This window comes from Hemitrygon akajei, chromosome 13, assembly GCF_048418815.1.
Source record: "Hemitrygon akajei chromosome 13, sHemAka1.3, whole genome shotgun sequence".
Taxonomy (NCBI): domain Eukaryota; kingdom Metazoa; phylum Chordata; class Chondrichthyes; order Myliobatiformes; family Dasyatidae; genus Hemitrygon; species Hemitrygon akajei.
This window is the reverse complement of record NC_133136.1, coordinates 5,169,978-5,183,790: the sequence shown is the minus strand read 5'-3', so window position 1 is coordinate 5,183,790 and position 13,813 is coordinate 5,169,978. Positions and strand designations below refer to the sequence as shown.

The following is a 13,813-nucleotide window of genomic DNA, read 5'->3' as shown; positions in this document are numbered from 1 at the left end:
TTGAAATTGATTCTTCAAATGCTGAATTACAAATAGGTCATTAAACATGTGACTTTTTGAACCATCTGATTATTTCAGAATTCTACTGTGTCAAGTATAAACATCAGTGTGGATTTGGGTTCATGTATTTATTGTGTTGTTTATTGAGTGTATTGCTAGTAAACGGAATCAGTTTGTGTTGAAATGTGTGATTTTTAAAATATTGCAGTTAACTTACTTGGGCAACAAACTATCATGTTACTTTGGATAATGGTAAAGCAAATTTTTCCAGAATATTCTGAAAAGCTTCACTTGATCATTAAGTATATGCTGTGAACAATTGGGTATGGTTCTGTAGTTATAGTCATAGATTTACAAATTATCTATGCCAATAAAAATATAGTATTGAATCCTGATGCATAAGGTAAGTTTCGTGTGTCAGAATTCCATGCATATACCAAGTTTTAATGTTATGCAAAGGACAGGTTACTGGCACCTTAAAACCAATTGCTTCAGGCAGATGTCAGCTGTGGTTGGCAGCTTATCTAGGAGAAAGAAAACTCTGATCTCAAACCTCCACTACCCTGTGTCTCTACGCACTCATGGGGAAGGTTTTGGGAGTAAACGCCGAGGAAAAATCTGGAACTGGAGTCCCTAAGGCCATTCTTCATTGAGTTCAACAGTGACTGGCACCTCTGATGATGCTGCTGGTGCCAAACTGTATCAGTCTCTGGATTTATCAGCTACGTGGAGAGGGGAGCCTGCTACATGGGCAACAGCTTGCTCTCCATATTATACTGCCCTGGCTTGTGTATCAACTTCAATATAGACAACGAGGTTGATCCTAACCAGTGGAGGGACATAAAATGTTATGCAACTTAAAACAAAATGTTATTCTGCCTAGCATGGCGGGCATGCTAGGTTGACACCTGAAGGTGTGACAGTGCATTTCATTTTGTGTTTCAGTGTTAATAGAGTAATAGAACACTTCGGTGAAACGTTTCTGTGGTTGCCCTGTGGCGAAGAAGGTGAAATATTTAAGGGAAACATGAGAGGGAACTTCTTCACTCAGGGTGGTGACAGTGTTGAACGAGCTGCCAGTGCAAGTGGAGGATATGGGTTCAGTTACAACATTTAAGGAAAGTTCAGATAGGGACATGGATGGGAGGGGTATGGAGGACTGTGTTCGGGGTGTAGGTTGATGGGAGTAGGCAGATTAATACTTTGGCACAGACTAGATGGGTTGAAGGGCCTGTTTTTGTGCTGTAGTGTTCTATGACCCTATGTCTCATCTAGTCTGTGCCAAATTATTAATTTGCCTAGACCGATCAACCCGCACAAAGCCCTCCATCCTTATCTGTTAATTTATTGAAATGCAGCGTGGAACAGCCCTTTCAGCCCTGCAAGCTGCACTGCCCAGCACCCACCAGTTTAATCCTAGCTTAATTGGGACAATTTACAATGACCAATTAACCTACTAACCAGTACGTCTTTAGACATTGCGAGGAAACTGGAGGACCCGGAGAAGGAGAAGATCCATGCACATAAGGGAATGAACGTACAAACTCCTTACAGAGGATGCTGGAATTGAACTATGAACTCTTATGCTAAGAGCTGTAATAGTGTCGTACTAACTGCTACTCTATTGTGGCCCCCCAACATACACTACCTATGTTAATGTGACAACAAAATCTGAATGTGAATGAAAAGAACAATTACAAATGTTCTACAATGTGGTTATTAACAGTGATTCTTGAAAATATTGTGAGCTTGTGAAAAATGCTGTAAAAGGGAATGTTTGTATGTATGTGAGTTTCGGGAACTAGGCAGAAAGCTGAAGAACAGGACCTCAAGGGTGGCGTTCTCAGGATTGCTGCCAGTACTACGTGATAGTGATGGTAAGAATTGGAGGAGTTGGCAGTTGAATACATGGCTGAGGAGTTGGTGCAGGGGGCAGGGTTTTAGATTTTTGGATCATTGGGATCTCTTCTGGGGAAGGTGGGATCTGAACTCGAGGGGGAGCAATATCCTTGCAGGTAGGTTTGCTAGCATGGTTTGGGAGGGTTTAAACTAATTTGCAAGGGGGATGGGACCAGGAGCAGTGAAAGAAGTGCATGGACTAAGGCCAGATCTAACATATAGAGAGGCTTTGAGGAAAGAGAAACAGAATAAAGGGTATAAAGGTAGTAAGGTAGAAGGGCTAAAGTGTGTGTACTTCAATGCAAGAAGCATCAGGAACAAAGGTGATGAACTGAGAGCTTGGATACATGCATGGAATTATGATGTAGTGGCCATTACGGAGACTTGGTTGGCACCAGGGCAGGAATAGATTCTCAATATTCCTGGATTTCACTGCTTTAAAAGGGATAGAGAGGGGAGGAGGGGTGGCATTACTGGTCAGGGATACTATTACAGCTACAGAAAGGGTGGGTAATGTAGCAGGGTCCTCTTTTGAGTCAATATGGGTGGAAGTCAGGAACAGGAAGGGAGCATTTACTCTACTGGGGGTATTCTATAGGCCCCCTGGTAGCAGCAGAGATACCGAGGAGCAGATTGGGAGGCAGATTTTGGAAAGGTGAAAAAATAACAGGGTTGTTATCATGGGTGACTTTAATTTCCCTAATATTGATTGGCACCTGATTAGTTCCAATGGTTTAGATGGGGCAGAGTTTGTTAAGTGCATCCAGGATGGATTCCTGCCACAGTATGTTGACAGGCCGACTAGGGGGATGCCATACTAGATCTAGTATTAGGTAGCGAACCGGGTCAGGTCACAGATCTGTCAGTGGGTGAGCATCTGGGGGACAGTGATCACCACTCCCTGGCCTTTAGCATTACCATGGAAAAAGATAGAATCAGAGAGGACAGGAAAATTTTTAATTGGGGAAGGGCAAATTATGAGGCTATAAAGCTAGAACTTGCGGGTATGAATTGGGATGATGTTTTTGCAGGGAAATGTACTATGGACATGTGGTTGATGTTTAAGGATCTCTTGCAGGATGTTAGGGATAAATTTGTCCCGGTGAGGAAGATAAAGAATGGTAGGGTGAAGGAACCATGGGTGACAAGTGAAGTGGAAAATCTAGTCAGGTGGAAGAAGGTCGCATACATGAGATTTAGGAAGCAAGGATCAGATGGGTCCATTGAGGAATATAGGGTAGGAAGAAAGGAGCTTAAGAAGAGGCTGAGAAGAGCAAGAAGGGGCATAAGAAGGCCTTGGTGAGTAGGGTAAAGGAAAACCCCAAGGCATTCTTCAATTATGTGAAGAACAAAAGGGTGACAGGAGTGAAGGTAGGACCGATTAGAGATAAAGGTGGGAAGATGTGCCTGGAGGCTGTGGAAGTGAGCGAGGTACTCAATGAATACTTCTCTTCGGTATTCACCACTGAGAGGGAACTTGATGACGGTGAGGACAATATGAGTGAGGTTGATGTTCTGGAGCATGTTAATATTAAAGGAGAGGAGGTGTTGGAGTTGTTAAAATACATTAGGATGGATAAGTCCCTGGGGCCTGACAGAATATTCCCCAGGCTGCTCCACGAGGCAAGGAAAGAGATTGCTGAGCCTCTGGCTAAGATCTTTATGTGCTCATTGTCCATGGGAATGGTACCGGAGGATTGGAGGGAGGCGAATGTTGTTCCCTTGTTCAAAAAAGGTAGTAGGGATAGTCCGGGTAATTATAGACCAGTGAGCCTTACGTCTTGTGGTGGGAAAGCTGTTGGAAAAGATTCTTAGAGATAGGATCTATGGGCATTTAGAGAACCATGGTCTGATCAGGGACAGTCAGCATGGCTTTGTGAAGGGCAGATCATGTCTAACAAGCCTGACAGAGTTCTTTGAGGAGGTGACCAGGCATATAGATGAGTGTAGGGCAGTGGATGTGATCTACATGGATTTTAGTAAGGCATTTGACAAGGTTCCACATGGTAGGCTTATTCAGAAAGTCAGAAGGCATGGGATCCAGGGAAGTTTGGCCAGGTGGATTCGGAATTGGCTTGCCTGCAGAAGGCAGAGGGTCGTGGTGGAAGGAGTATATTCAGATTGGAGGGTTGTGACTAGTGGTGTCCCACAAGGATCTGTTCTGGGACCTTTACTTTTCGTGATTTTTATTAACGACCTGGATGTGGGGGTAGAAGGGTGGGTTGGCAAGTTTGCAGATGACACAAAGGTTGGTGGTGTTGTAGATAGTGTAGAGGATTGTCAAAGATTGCAGAGAGACATTGATAGGATGTAGAAGTGGGCTGAGAAGTGGCAGATAGAGTTCAACCCGGAGAAGTGTGAGGTGGTACACTTTGGAAGGACAAACTCCAAGGCAGAGTATAAAGTAAATGGCAGGATACTTGGTAGTGTGGAGGAGCAGAGGGATCGGGGGGTACATGTCCACAGATCCCTGAAAGTTGCCTCACAGGTAGATAGGATAGTTAAGAAAGCTTATGGGGTGTTAGCTTTCATAAGTCGAGGGATAGAGTTTAAGAGACGCAATGTAATGATGCAGCTCTATAAAACTCTAGTTAGGCCACACTTGGAGTACTGTGTCCAGTTCTGGTTGCCTCACTATAGGAAGGATGTGGAAGCATATAGGAAGGATTGGAAAGGGTACAGAGGAGATTTACCAGGATGCTGCCTGGTTTAGAGAGTATGGATTATGATCAGAGATTAAGGGAGCTAGGGCTTTACTCTTTGGAGAGAAGGAGGATGAGAGGAGACATGATAGAAGTGTACAAGATATTAAGAGGAATAGACAGAGTGGACAGCCAGCGCCTCTTCCCCGGGGCACCACTGCTCAGTACAAGAGGTACTGAGGGGAGGTAAGGGGAGGGAAGTTCAAGGGGGATATTAGAGGAAGGTTTTTCACTCAGAGAGTGGTTGGTGCGTGAAATGCACTGTCTGAGTCAGTGGTGGAGGCAGATACACTAGTGAAGTTTAAGAGACTACTAGACAGGTATATGGAGGAATTTAAGATGGGGGATTAGATGGGAGGCAGGGTTTGAGGGTCAGCACAACATTGTGGGCCAAAGGGCCTATAATGTGCTGTACTATTGTATCTATCTTATATTTAATTTACATGATTTCTTTTACCAGTTTCATTCAGTAAAGAATCCTATGTTCAAATTATTGTTCTAATATAGTGGATTTGTATTTTCTTTTTGCAGTGCCGATGCTCGTCTCTTGGAGGAGGCAACACTTCCAATCTCCAGGTCACTCAGTAAGTATGTTCATGCCTAAAACCAGATCAAATCATTTAATTTTAAAAATTATGCATTACCTTGAAGTGATAATTTTTTTGCATTAACTTAACAGTGCTTCTTTTATGATCTTTGGAGATTTAATTATCAAAAGCAATCAACATCAATTTACCGGTTGAGTTAAATGATTTCAGCCAGAGCCAAATAGATCTGTTAACTTTTTTACCCAAGGTGGGTGGGTGGGGGAAACTGGGACATACCAATGGTTTTGTTAATTTGTTACCCAGATAAAGATTTGTAGTAATTTCTCCTATAGATTAATGCCTACACATATTCAGTTTTGTGCAGAAAAAAAAGTAATTTGGGCAAAGTACTAGAAAGTTGCTGGGAAGTTAAAATATGTAATTTTAATTTGGTACGTTACTTGTTCAAAAAATAGATTTTAGAGTAAATACCCTTTAATGTGTTTTTGAGTATGCCTTTTCATTATTGCTTATAAAATATTTCTGATTAATACTTGTTTCAGTATTCTTGATAGCAAATGTCTCTAAGGTTTTGTATATTTCTTTCAGTTGTGAACAATCCTTGTACAGGAAACTTTCAAGCTCTTGTTAAGATCTTCCTTAGTAGAACCAATGAATTAAAGGTCTCAGCTGAATGTCAGGAGTAAGTCTTCAATCTGTTTTTAATGTCTGAATTGTATAAATGCACATGTTGACAATTGACACAGTGTATTTCAGTGGATGTTTCAATGTAAAGTACTGTGCAAAAGTCTTAGGCACCATAGTCTTTTAAATGTTTTCAATGCTATGGCCTCCATTGAGCACTGATCTGAATATCATTGAGGCTGTCTGGGATCACCTGAAATGACAGAAGCATGTGACACAGCCAAAGTCTATAGAAAAACTGTGACATGTTCTCCAAGATGCTTGGAACAACCTACCAGCTGATTTTCTTATAAAACTGCATAACAGTGTGGCTAGGAGAATTGATGCAGTTTTAAAGGCAAAGGGTGGTCAGACCAAATATTGAATTCATGTAGTATTTTACTGTTTACTGCTCTTTACAGTATTTTTTTGATATTTAGAAACTTTTCATTTCATTATATTTAAAAACATCTTCACTTTACAGATTTTTATACACGTGCTTAATACTTTTGCACAGTACTGTACAGTAATTTTATTGTTTTCTTCAAAGCCTATAACTTGCCTGTGATTGTTTTTGCTGAATCCTTCCCCAACTCAGCATTAGTATACTCAGAAGTTCAGCATGGTATTCTGTTTCTCTACTGTGAGGACATATTACATCCTGTTAAAGGTTTTAATGCTAATGTTCTAGGGTGTTGCATGTAATGGTCTTTCTGTGCAAGCAATGTTTGGGTTACTGTTAGAGATAAGGAATACTTAAGGAATGTGGACCATCTAATAAGTAAAGTAGAAAGGGAAAAGGTTCTAGAGCAGGCTGGGGTGTAGCTTTGTGCCTAACATAGTGAAGGTCTTTGGTTGGCGGGTGATGAAGAGAGAAGATACTGGATGGAACCAATCAAAGGATTCGATCTAGTGGGAAAATGCAAGTCAATGGAGGAATGGCACAGAGGTCTACCAAGGATCAGTGAATATGGATTTTGGAAGATTTGAGCTCCAACCTGTGCATATTTGACTGTCTAATTTTAATGGACCCATTTTGTTTTTTTTCTTTAATAACTCTTTGAGTAAGATAACGTTCATAAATATACTTTATAATTGTACGCGGTGTGTGATCTATTGTTTCATGCTGACAGGCTATTGCAGAGGCTGTGAATCACATAGCATTCACACAAACCAGGGTCTGGGTGGTGAGACATCCCACTTGAATGGATTTGGCGGGACAAAAGTCATATACTCCCTAGAAGTATGAAGGTGGAGAAAGGTGGGGTCTCACCGCAGAATCCAGTGGCTGTTAGTGAGGGGCTAATGAGTGGCATTTTCAGAGATGCCCATCAAAAGGGGGTTTCATATGGGGTTATCATTCTGGATCGAATTATTTGAAAGCTCCGTGATTGCCCTAAGAATTGATTAACTGGGTTTGTGTTTAAGCCTGTATTAAACTATTGTCGAGGAAAGTGATTAGGATATGTGGTCATGAGCGCTGCATGGTTAAATGTTGATGCGATTCAAAGAGATTACCTGTAGCTAATGCTTGTTCCGAGCGGGGTAGATATCTGCAGCCCAGGTGATTTGTTGACTATAGAGTTGTAAGCACGGTTAAATCATTAGGAAATGGTACAATCATGGAGTGCCAGTTTGGAAACCCCCACCATAAGAAACATCCTCTCCACATCCACCCTATCTAATCCTTTCAACATTGAGTAGATTTCAATGAGATCCCCACACATTCTTCTAAATTCCAGCGAGTACGGACCCAAAGCTCCCCAATGCGCCTCATATGTTAACCCCTTCATTCCCAGAATCATTCTGATGAACCTCCTCTGGACTGTCTCTAATGACAACACATCCTTTCTGACATATGGGGCCCAAAACTGTGGATAATACTCCCAAGTGAGGCTTGACTGATGCCTTATAAAGCCTCAGCATTAGCTCCTTGCTTTTAAATTCTATTCCCGTTTAAATAAATGCCAACATTGCATTTGTTTTCTTTACCACAGACTGAACCTGTGAATTAGCCTTCTGGGAGTCTAGCATGTGGACTCCAAAGTCCCTTTGCACTTCTGATGTTTGAACCTACTCCCCATTTAGATAATACTCAACGCTATTGTTCCTTTTACCGAAATGCATTATCATGCATTTCCCAACACCATATTCAATCTACCACTTTATTGCCCATTCTTCCAATTTGTCTAAGTCCTTCTGCAATTGTATTGCATCCTCAGCACTACCTACCCCTCCACATATCTTCACATCGTTTGCAAACTTTGCCACAAAGCCATCAATTCCATTATCTAAATCACCGACGAACAATGTGAAAAATAGCAATCCCAATACTGACCCCTGAGGAACACCACTGGTCATTGGCAGCCAACCAGAAAAAAACCCTTTATTCCCACTCGCTGCCTCCTGCTTGTCAGCCATTCCTCTATCCGTGCCGGTATCTTTCCTGTAAATGACATCCACTTGCCTCGCCTTTGTCCACCCTGGTTGTTACTTCATTGAAGAACTCCAACCAATTTGTCAGGTAGATTTTCCTTCACAAAAACCATGCTGACTTTGACCTATTTTATCATTAGTCTCCAAGTACCCTGAAACCTCATTCTTAATAATGCACTCCAACATTTTCCCAGCCATTGAGATTAGGCTAACTGGCCTATAATTTTCTTTATTTTGCCTTCCTCCCTTCTTAAAGAGTGGAATGACATTTGCAATTTTCCAGTCCTCCAGAACCATGCCAGAGTCAAGTGATTCTGGAAAGATCATGACCAATGCATCTGCTGTCTCTTCTGCAAACTCTTTCAAAACTCTGGAATGTAGTCCATCTGGTCCTTAAGACCTTTCAGTTTGCCTGGCACCTTTTCCTTTGTAATAGTAATGACACTTACTCCTGCTCCCTGACACTCATGGACCTCTGGCACACTGCTAGCATTTTCCGCAGAGAAGAATGGTGCAAAAGATTTATGCAGTTCATCCTCCATTTCATTGTTCCCCATTACTACCTCACCAGCATCATTTTCCAGTGGTCCAATATCAACTTTCACCTCCCCTTTACTATTTATATAATGGAAAAATCTTTTGGTATCCAGCTTTATATTATTGGCTAGTTTGCCCTCATATTTCATCTTTTCGCTTCTTATAGCTTTTTTAGTTGTTCTTGTGTTGGATTTTAAAAACTTCTCTATCATCCAACTTACCACTCACTTTTGTTACGTTATATGTCCCTTCCTTGACTTTTATACAGTTCTTAACTTTTCTTGTCAGCCATCGTTGCCTACCCCTGCCATTTGAGAACAACTTTTGTGGGACATATCTATCCTGCACCTTATGAACTATTCCCAGAAACTTTAGCCATCTCTGCTCTGCTGTCATCCTCACCTGGGAAAGCTCCTCTCTCAAGACTCTGTAATTCTCTTAATTCCATTCCGATATTGATACATGTGAGTTGTGCTTCTCCCTCTCAAATTGCAGTATGAGTTCAATCATGTTAGGATCACTGGCTCCTAAGGGTTCCTGTACATTAGGCTCCCTAATAAGATCTGGATTATTACTCAACACCCAATCTAAGACAGCCTTTCCCCGAGTAGGCTCAAGCAAAAGCTGCTGTAAAAAGGCGTAACATCCGGTAAAGGTTTTACTGCTGATGTTGCAGGGTATTTCATGTAATGATCTTTCTGTAGAAGCAATGTTTGGGTTGCTGTTAGAGATAAGGGATTCTTAGGAATGTGGGCCATCCAGTCAGGGGAGTGGAATGGGGAGAAGGTTCTAGAGAAAGCTGGCTTTGTCCTTGTTTGGCGAGAGATGAAGAGAGAAGCCGCTGGAGAGAACCGGTCCAGTGGAGAAACGTGATTCAGTGGAGCCAAGGCACAGAGGCCTACTGTTTAATTATTATGGGCTACTTTGTTTTTTCCCTGTCTTTTCTCTACCAACTCTTTGTTAACATTCACAATTATACTTCTTTATAATTGTATGCAGTGTGTGATTTGTTATTTTATGCTGCAGGCTATAGCAGAACAGTAAACCCACAGCATTCACATAAACTGGGGTTTGGGTGGGCGGGACATCCCAATCTCATGGAATTGGCGAGACCAAAGTTGCTTCTAGCCCTGATGCATGAAGCTGAAGAAAGGTGGGTTTTTCTTGGCGCTGAGTCCAGTGGCTTCTTAGCGAGGGACTAACAAGCCATTTCTAGAGATGCCCAGAAAGGGGGAGGGTGGTTTCATTGTGGGGGTATCGCCTGGATTGAGTTCATTGGAAGCTATGTAATTGCCCTAGGCATTGATAAAGTGAATTTGTGTTTAAGCCTGTGTTGAGCTATTGTCTGGGAAAGTGATTAAAATATATGGTTATGGACGCCGCAGGGGTTAATTGGTGCAATTCAAAGAGATTACCTGTAGTTAATGCTTGTTCTGAGTGGGGTAGATATCTGCAGCTGAGGTGAATTGTTGATAAGGGTCTTAAGCACTGTTAAAACACCAGGGAATGTTACAGTCGTGGAGCAGCAGTTTGACCAAATGGTGGGCAAAGAATTTGTTTTATTTCAGACTAGCACTGACATAACAGGAGTGGATCTGCCTGGTACCATTGGAATCCTCGGAGAGGCAGGGTCATGGGCCGTGCATACTTTCTGAGAAGAGGAGAGCATTGGCGAGAGTGCTGTAGGAAGCCGAGTTTCCTGTAACTAAAGGCGGAGACTTTAAAGTTGCTCTTGTTTCTGAGGAGTGAGGGGAGGAGTTAGCTGATGTGGAAGGTCTAATGAGTCCCACAGTGAGGGGTCAGAATCCTGAGTTGGTATGGCCCTTACGTCCAGCAGATAAATGGCAAAGGGCACCGGCGGAGAGTCAAAGTTACCATTGGCCGAGGATGTTCTCAGGAGTGCAGCCCACCCTCAGGGAGGAGGAGGAGGAGTATGAGACTTGGGTGGAGCAGACCTCTCAGATGCTGGATGAGTGGTAGTGCTCTGATAATGTGAAAATACAGTGACTGGTAGAGAGTCTAAAGGGTCCGGCTGTTGAAGTCATGAGGTCTTTAAAGGCAGAGAACTCCTTAGCTACTTCTGCCTGTTACGTGCAAGCACCAGAAAACGTTTTTGGCACGACAGGAAGCCCAGTGGAGCTTATGATGGGGTTTCAGAGCATGTTTCAGGAGAAGGGGGAGAAACTTTCTGCCTATGTTTTTCAGCTAGAGAGACTGCTGCATTGCTTGCGGCGTAGAGGGGTCATCCAAGTGGCTGAGGTAAATCAATTAAGGATGGACCAAGTGGCAAAGGGTGCACAGTCGCAGAACATGATCACTTTAGCTTCTGAATGCCTTGTAAAATGCATGCTTCCCCCCCCCCCCCCATGTTTGTTGAGCTGATCAGAGAAGTAAAAGATGAGGAAACTGTGACAGAGGAGAGGGAGGCCTCTGTCAGCTGGGTCCAGTTCTTGGTAGCAGCCTCTGTTGCTGAAGTGACCCCTGATGCCCCATAAACAAGGGTGTTACAAGAGTCCATGGCAAATTTTAGAGCTGAGGTATCCCAGTTGTTATTGGCGGGTGCTGCTGCCAGGCAAAACAAAGCCGATAGGGAACCTGACCCATTGATGGGACGTACTAGGCAGAGAGCTGCTATTGAATGGGGTCCCTTGAAAAAGTGAAGGACTAGTACAGTCTGTTACAACTGTGGTGAGGACAGATGCTTCAGGCAGAGTGTGAAGGACAGGAAAACCTTTGGAAAGTGAGCCCACAGTGAATTAAGCAGAAAGGGAAGTTGAGAAACTTCAGAGAGACCCAGTGAAGGAACAGTCTGATGTCTCGGGGGAACACGTTTTAGTCAGTGTATCAAGGAAGACACCAAAGTGAAAAACCCTATTTTTGAAGTCTTGGTGGAGCCAAGCTCCAGAGTATCCCATGGATCGAGAGTATTTATGCTCATGCCATACTTGACATAGGTTCTCAGGTTGCTCTGTTGTGCAGATCCTTCTACAACCGGTATTTGACAGACGCATTTAACACTGACGCCATTAAGTGCCCTAGAGCTCTGGGGCCTTAGTACAGATGACTACCCGTATGATGGTTACTTGCCTTTGAAGCTGGAGGTTTTGGACACAGATGTGGGAGTAGCTGAGGTCCTTGATATGTTAATATTGGTTTGTTTGGACCTGGTCAAGAAGAGTGAAGCTTCAATTCTTGTGGGAACAAATATTCCTATTGTGAGGAGGCTAGTGGGAGCCTGAGTGGAGAGTGTTGGGGAGAGCTTTTTGAAAACCTTGTCTATTCATCTTGTGTTCAGAGCTGCTTTTGAAGAAATGCTTGCACATCCTAGGCTGGATGATGAGCACAAACGAGGGACTGTTGTGTTAGGGCCTGGGGAAGTAGCTCAAGTGACGGGAAACCCCAAATTTCCCGGAATGCCAAGGCCCTTCTGGTGGATGCTCTGGAAGACCACGGAGAGGAGTCACGGTTATCTGCTGGGGTACTAGTGAGGCCCAAAATGCAGAAGCCATGGATTGTACAGGTTAAGCAGGGTGACAGTGATTATCGGGAACACTTTGGAAAGGGAGGTCACCCTCAGGTGGGGTATGTGAATGGCACACCTTTTTCTGGTGACTAATGTCTAGTTTTCCTGTGAGGCAAGCAGGAGAGAAATCATCACCAGGAAAGGGAAAGCTGACAGCCAAGGTATTCAAATTTGGTGACTCCCTGGTACCTGAAAGTTGGAAGAGGAGATTGACAGAGGAGATGTTGAAGTTCGAAGATGTCTTTTTTACAGAGGAGTTTGATGTAGGTTGTTCCAAGAGATCTCACCACACCATCCGAGTAATGGAAGACACCCCTTTCAGAGGAAGGTCTCAGCGACAGGCACCCGCTAAAGTGGAGGACATTTGACAGCATCTGTGGAAGCTGAAGGAAGCTGTGATCATTACTGAGTTTGAGTGCCATAGTGATGGTGAGGAAGAAGAATGGGAAGGTACAAGTGTGTGTGGACTATCAGACTCTGAACCGACACACACTCCCCAGCCTGTTCTAAGGTTGGTTCTGTTCTGACCTGTTCTGCCTGAGTGGAGTGAAGTGGTTCAGTGTGCTGGACATAAGGAGTGGGATTATCGGGTACCATGAGTGAGGCTGGCAAGGAGAAAACGGCATTCATATGTCCACTTGGATTCTTTCAGTCTAAACAGATGCCCCAGGGCATATCAGGAGAACCAGCTACTTTGCAGTGTGCCATGGAGAAAATTGCTGGCAATATGAACTTGCTTGAGGTGCTGGTGTACCTGAGTGATCTCAAAATGTTCCAGTCCACCCTGGAAGAGGCTACTGAAGGTGTTAGTCTGCTTGAAAGCTGAGGGGTTAAAACAGTCAATGGAGAAGTGCCAGCTCTGCAAGACATCTTTCAACTACGCTGGGCATATAGTCTCATTGGACAGAGTAGCTACAGATCCTCAAAGATAGAGCTGGTGACCACACGGCCAGGGTTCAAGAATGTGAGTGCTCTATGCTCATTCCTTGGATTCTGTGGGTACTCTTGGAGGTTTGTGAAAGACTACTCTAAAGTGAGTCACCCTTTGAATCAGCTTCTGTGCAGTTACTCTCCCTTGGGGAAGAACTGGAGCAGGGCGAAAGGAGAAGATGGTAAAGATTATCTTAGCCCTTCAAAGCCTTTTGGAGCAAGGCTTTGGAGCTGAAGTGCAAAATGTGCAGAGGTCTTTCAGTTGTCGAAGGAGCTGCTGACGAAAGTGCCTGAGTTGGTTTTTGCAAATCCCCAATGCCATATATATTGCATACAGACACCAGCCGAGTGGGCTTAGGGGTGTTCTGTATCAGGATCAGGGCACAGGATTGAGATCTGTCGCTGGAGTCTGTCACCCTGCCAGTGAAACTACCCCAAGTACACATTGGAGTTTCTGGCATTAAAATGGGATGTGGTGGATAAGTTAAGTGCTTATTGATATGGTGCCAAGTTTGAGGTGAGGATGGTCAACAATCCATTAATTTATATCAGGACCTTTGCAAAATTGAATGTCA

At 43.4% G+C, this 13,813-nt stretch overlaps 1 protein-coding gene across 4 annotated transcripts in view; it reads left to right on the top strand.

Annotated features, from left to right (window-relative positions):
- dym (dymeclin) overlaps positions 1-13,813 on the top strand; it is a 375,569-nt gene that overhangs the window by 80,396 nt on the left and 281,360 nt on the right. For all 4 annotated transcript variants that reach the window (XM_073064068.1, XM_073064065.1, XM_073064064.1 and 1 more), the window contains exons 3-4: positions 5,133-5,185; positions 5,738-5,831. In XM_073064068.1, coding sequence (XP_072920169.1) covers positions 5,133-5,185; positions 5,738-5,831 — 147 coding nt within the window. The remainder of the gene's footprint in view (positions 1-5,132; positions 5,186-5,737; positions 5,832-13,813) is intronic.